The sequence below is a fragment of the Diabrotica virgifera genome, chromosome 9 (genome assembly GCF_917563875.1).
Source record: "Diabrotica virgifera virgifera chromosome 9, PGI_DIABVI_V3a".
Lineage (NCBI taxonomy): Eukaryota > Metazoa > Arthropoda > Insecta > Coleoptera > Chrysomelidae > Diabrotica > Diabrotica virgifera.
The window spans coordinates 108,743,307-108,749,306 of record NC_065451.1 but is presented as its reverse complement, the minus strand read 5'-3'; the positions used below and the strand labels follow the sequence as shown (position 1 = coordinate 108,749,306).

Below are 6,000 nucleotides of genomic sequence, written 5' to 3'. Positions count from 1 at the left end.
GGAAACAAAGTCAGCTTAAAGAACCGCTATATAAAGCCTACCTATCTACCTACCTCACAGCCTAAGTGACAAATATGAATATGAAATCAATAAGACGCCTGCCATTTTTTTAGCTGAAAATCTGAAAAGACAAGTTAAGTATGGTGAAAACAAAAGAAAAAAATATTGCACAAATTAAGAATGAATTCATGCGATCATAGTATTTTTACTGGTCTATAAGTGTTACACTATTACACATAATTATTGCAAAGAAATAAATAAAAGACGGCCCCCTTCTCTTCGGCATCCTCCCACTGAAGATACCGCTATAAAAGTGTTTATATTTGCAGCATCCTTTTCAATAGAAGTTTCAGTGCCGGTTCAAGGGGATATTTCTCATTGAAAGTGACTGCATTTTTGGATGTACTGCGGACTTTGTGTGGATATTGATTAAAGCAGGAATATGAGCATTAAGGTAGGATTCTCAAAAGTGGCTTAAACGGTGCGCGGAGTTATAGCATTTTTCAGCGAAGTGTAAATTGTGAAGATTTAGTGTAAATATTTTATATTGGGCATTAATAACAATACGATAATATCGTTATAATTAAGAGCTTAGGCGCAAAATTTCGAGCCAATGTTTTTAAATGCTTTATTTTTTTCCAATCCTGAGAAAAGTAATAAATATTTCTGAAAATTTAAACGCAGAATGAAAGATTACATTATTGCTGAGTGCCGAAAGTCCCTGAAAACTTCTATACTGTTTATTTTAATAAGTTACAGGAGTGCAAAAGACGAGAAAATTGAGTGTGATTTTTAATTTCAAATATTTCACTCAAAAGAAGCTTTTTGTGTATTCTAAAGGACTGTCGACCTTCGGTAACAATCTAATATTTAATTCTGCGTTTAAACTTTTCAAAAACGTTTATTAGTTTTCTCAGGATTCGAAAAAAAAATTAATGCATTTTAAAAGCATTGGTCCGAAATTTTGCGCCTACGCTGTTTTAACATTATTGCACTATACGAAAAAATATACACTACCCCAAGAAATTAACGCACCACCTTAAAAATGTGTCATTTTTGTGTCTCGACTTACCTAAACCTGGCGTCTAATTTTTGTGATTTTTTAATATGTTATAGCAGTATTCTTTAAAAATATCCCTGTAATAAAATTGTTGCTAGATATGTAAATTGTCACTGCATACCGGGTGTACCAATCAAACTGTGTTTTATTCTCAAAGTTCACCACACCCTGTGGAATATTCTAGCATTTATAAAATACTGAAATTAAAACCCAACTGTAGCCTCAGGTTTTCCTAATATTCCATTTTTCGATTCATTTGCTTATGTTGGATAATAAAAAAGTTAGGCACTTTAAGAACTAGCCATGTTCTTCATGAATACAGGGTGCTTCTAAATAACTGCGGCAAACTTTAAGGGGTAATTCTGTATGCAAAAATAATGACAATTTGCTTTATAAATATATGTCAGCAAATGCTTTCTTTCCGAGATACGTGATGTTGAAATTTCTCTTACAAACTGACGACTTATTTATGGGTCTAAAACCGGTTGAGATGTGCAATTGCAATTTGGTTAGTTTGTTTTAAGAGGTAGATATTGCGCATTGTTTGACATACATTGTATACAAGGGGTATGCACGCCAATGGTGAATATATAATTCTTAATTGTACGTCAAAAAATTCGCAATAACTAACTCTTGAAACTCATCAAATTTCGTAAGAAAAATTTTAACACCCTGTATCTCGAAAACGAAGCATTTACTGACGTAAGTTTATGAAGCACACTGTCATTTCTTTTTTATGTAGAATCACCCTTTAAAGTTTGTCGCACACCCTGCATTGATAAAAAACATGGCTAGTTGTGAAAGTACCTCACTTTTTTATTATCCAACATAAGCGATTGAATCAAAAAACAGAATATTGAGAATATCTAAGGATATAGTTGGGTTTTAAATGCTAGAGTATTCCACAGGGTGGCGTGAACTTAGACAAATAAAATACAGTTTAATTGTTACACCTGGTATACAATGACAATTTATCTGTCTAGCAACAATATTATTACAGCGATAATGTTAAAGAATAAGGCTATAACATATTAAAAAAATCACTTACATCAGACGAGAGGTTTAGCAAATTCGAGACATCAAAAATGAAAAAATTTTAAGATGGTGCGTTAATTTTTTGGAGTAATGTACATATTACAATACACAGTGTAAGATCATTTTGTTCATAATTTCTGATGCCATTTTTTAAACAAAAAGTCCTGAAAATACCCTAAATGTGTGAACTTAATGTTTAACTTCCACTAAGCTTATAATAATTTATATATCTGTACTTTTTACGTTTATTATGTCACAAATCTTATGTGAGTCATACTCGTATTATGTTTATATCTTTATGAAACAAATTGAAAACTAGAATAATTATTTATGATTTGGGACAAAAAGGTAAAAAATTTTGGGGCCAATACTTTTTACCTGCATTAATTTTTTTTTTCGAATTCTTACAAAACTAATAAATATTTTTGAAAACTTAAACGCAAAATGAAAGATTACATTATTACTGAGGGCCGAAAGTCCCTAAAAACTTCTATAATGTTTATTTTAATAAGTTACAGGGGTGAAAAGAAAAAGAGAAAATTCAGTGAGATTTTTAATTTCAAATATCTCATTAAAAAGAAACTTTTTGTTTATTCTAAGGGACTTTCGGCTTTCGAAAATAATGAAATCTTTCATTCTGCGTTTAAATTTTTTAAACATATTTAGTTTTCTCACGATTCGAAAAAAATGAATGCATGTAACACTCATTGGCCCGATATTTTGTGCCTACGCTCTTAATGTTTTTAAAAATATTTTAAAATTATTGCACTATAATGAAAATAGATATTACAATCAGCAGTTTAAGATTCTCACTTTCCTCATAATGTATAATGACATTGTTTAAACAAAAAGTCATGAAAATACCATAAACGTGGTGTGACTTTCATCTTTAAGGGCATATGGGTAAAATTTCGTGCCATTGTGTTTTAACTGCAATTCATTTTTGCGAATCCTGAAAACTAATAAGTATGTTTGAAAAATTGAAACGCGGAATGAAAGATTACATTACTACCGAGGGCTGAAAGTCCCTGAAAACTTCTATAATGTTTATTACATGATGTTTAAGTTACAGGGTTGAAACAGAAGAAAAAATTGAGTGTGATTTTTAATTTCAAATATCTCATTCGAAAGAAACCTTTTGTTTATTCTATGGGACTTCCTGCACTACGTAATAATGTAATCTTACATTCAGCTTTTAAAATTTTCAAAAATATTTATTATGGTAGGGGAGCAAAGTATGCTAAATGTCCAGTCACTCGAGCGCTTTGGAGACCTATTGGGTTGTGAAGAGTAGGTCCTGAAACCAAAAAAAATTAAGTTACCATTTTCCATTTTAGTGGGCGCTTGCGATTTTTTAATTTAATTTTCCATTTATAACAATCGTTTTTTCCGATTATAACGCCATCTATGCATAATTCGAAAAAATATTTCGAATAAAAGTTACTTATTTTTTCGTAAGGAATCCAAACATGCAATAAAAAATGGGGCTCCTATTTAAGATTTTAAAGTAACCCCCCACCCCACCTCCGCGGGGAGTCGTGTTTGGTGCCGTTCGATAGATTTTTAAAAAAGATTAAATAAGTGTATTTTACAGTTTTTCGATCTGATGTTCATTTCGCGAAATATCGGGGGATTCGTATTTAAAATAATAAATTTACCTCCCACCCCTCTCCGTGGGAAGTCGTGTTTGGTATCATTCGATAGATTTTTAAAAAATATTGAGCACATATTTTTTAGTTTTTCGATCTGTCATTCATTTCGCGAAATATTCGATTTTTTCTTGTGAAACTTTGGGACTCGCCCATTTCCTTACGCCTGGCTCAAATTGTCAGATTTTTGAAATATACACTCTTTTGCATGTACTTAACTTAACTTATCTTAATCTGACAATTTCGAGTTTTTTTAAGGATAGCTTTTTTTTCGGGCCCCCCTTAACGAACTCCCCTGTGTTAAGAGCCAATATATGATAGAGGTACATCTGCAGGGTACCAGGTTTCTTTCCATATGATAATCTGACGAGCTCGAGTAACTGCAAAAATTACCGCTTGGGCTCCCCTACCATTAGTTTCCTTGGGATTCGAAAAAAATTAATGCATTTAAAAATTTTTCGAAATTTTGCGTCTACGCCCTTGTAACGTTTTTGCACTATATGAAAAGATATACATATTACCATATGTAAGACCACTTTGCTCATAATATCTAATGACATTTTTTAAACAAATAGTTATGAAAATGCCATAAACGTGTGAAGTTTATCTTCAACTTCAATTAAGCTTATAATAATTTATATATAGTCTGTTCACTAAACTCAGACACAACTGGCTAGTGATTTTAGTTGACAATTTTTTGTTTTGGGCCAATTTTGCCAAAATTGGCAAAATTACTAACAATTTAGTAATTATTAACTATTTAGTAATTATTTTTTGCCAATTTTACCAAATTGGCAAAATTACTTACCAAAATCACTAGCCAGTTGTGTCTGAGTTTAGCTAACCGACGTACCTGTACTTTTTACGTTTATTATACCTATCATAAATCTTATATATGACTCATACTAGTATTATGTGTATAGCTCTGTGAAATAAACTGGACAATAGAATAATTTAAGGTTTTTGGGCAAAAAATCAAAATATTTATAAATGAAAGCACTATTATCAGTAGTAATTGAGCACAAGAGCTCTAAAATTATCGAATTTTTCCCGAGTGACACTTTGACAGTGAACCGAGTGCACAGCGAACACGACCCGAAGATGAGTGAAATTATGTCAAAGTGTCACGAGGGCAACAATTCGATAATAATTTTAGAGATCGAGTGCAATTTGCTCCGATCGAGTGCAATTTGCTCCGATTATTTCATGAATAAAACTGTTTAAAAACAAAATTGTATTTTAATTTATTTATGTAAGTACAAATTAGTACAATTAAATACACAGTTGTTATAAATATTTGACGGTTGAAAGTCATTACTTTTATAACTTTTAAAACATTAATTGTCATTAATGTCATTGAATGTATTTTTTCGTAGCAACGAAGGGCATCTGACGTAATATACTTGACGACGGGATATTATCAAAAATTATCACTTTAATTTTTATTTCTGTAGCTTTCTATTGGTCAGAATCTCCTACGAATGAAATAATCATAATTCTTATGTTAGTCATACTCATATTATGTGTATACCTCTGTGAAATAAACTGAAACTAGAATAATTTTATGATATCGGACAAAAAGTCAAAAGATTTGTAAATTAGGGGGTAGGCGCAAAATCTTGGGCCAATGCTGTTTAAATGCATGTTTTTCGAATCCTAAGAAACTAATATTTATTTCTAAAAAATTTAAACACACAATGAAATATTGCATTATTACCGAGGACTGAAAGTCCCTGAAAACTTCTATAATGTTTATTTTAATAACTTACAGGGATAAAAAAAAAGAAAATTTAGTGTGAATTTAATTTAAATATCTCATTCATAAGAAACATTTTGATTATCCAAAGGGGCTTTTGGCCCTCCGTAATAATGTAATCTTTTATTCTGCGTTTAAATTAAAAAAAATACTTATTAGTTTCCTCAAGACTCGAACAAAAAATGAATGCACTTAAAACACATTAAGATCCTCGCTTTGCACACTTTGCTATTAGTTTTCTCAAGATACGAAATAAATGAATGCAAAGCATTGGCCAGAAATTTTGCGCCTTAATGTTTTAAACCATAGTTTAACATTGTCGCACTATATAAAAATACATTTAGTCCAAGTAATGAAGCTTAAAATAGGACAAAACCTCGCAATTTTTACAGAATGGATCGATTTGCTTGAAAATTTGAGAATAAGTAGTGGATAGTCCAAGGATCAAAATCTATATGAGGCCGAAAGGCGCTTTTACCATGGGGTTGTTGCCACCCCAT

At 31.2% G+C, this 6,000-nt stretch overlaps 1 protein-coding gene across 1 annotated transcript in view; it reads left to right on the top strand.

The window, feature by feature from the left end:
• The first annotated feature begins 319 nt into the window (after positions 1–319).
• The window catches only part of LOC126892528 (uncharacterized), a 269,556-nt gene continuing 263,875 nt past the window's right edge, over positions 320–6,000 (top strand). The window contains exon 1 of the mRNA XM_050662087.1: positions 320–454. Within this exon, the coding sequence (XP_050518044.1) occupies positions 443–454 (12 nt within the window). The 5' untranslated portion in view covers positions 320–442. The remainder of the gene's footprint in view (positions 455–6,000) is intronic.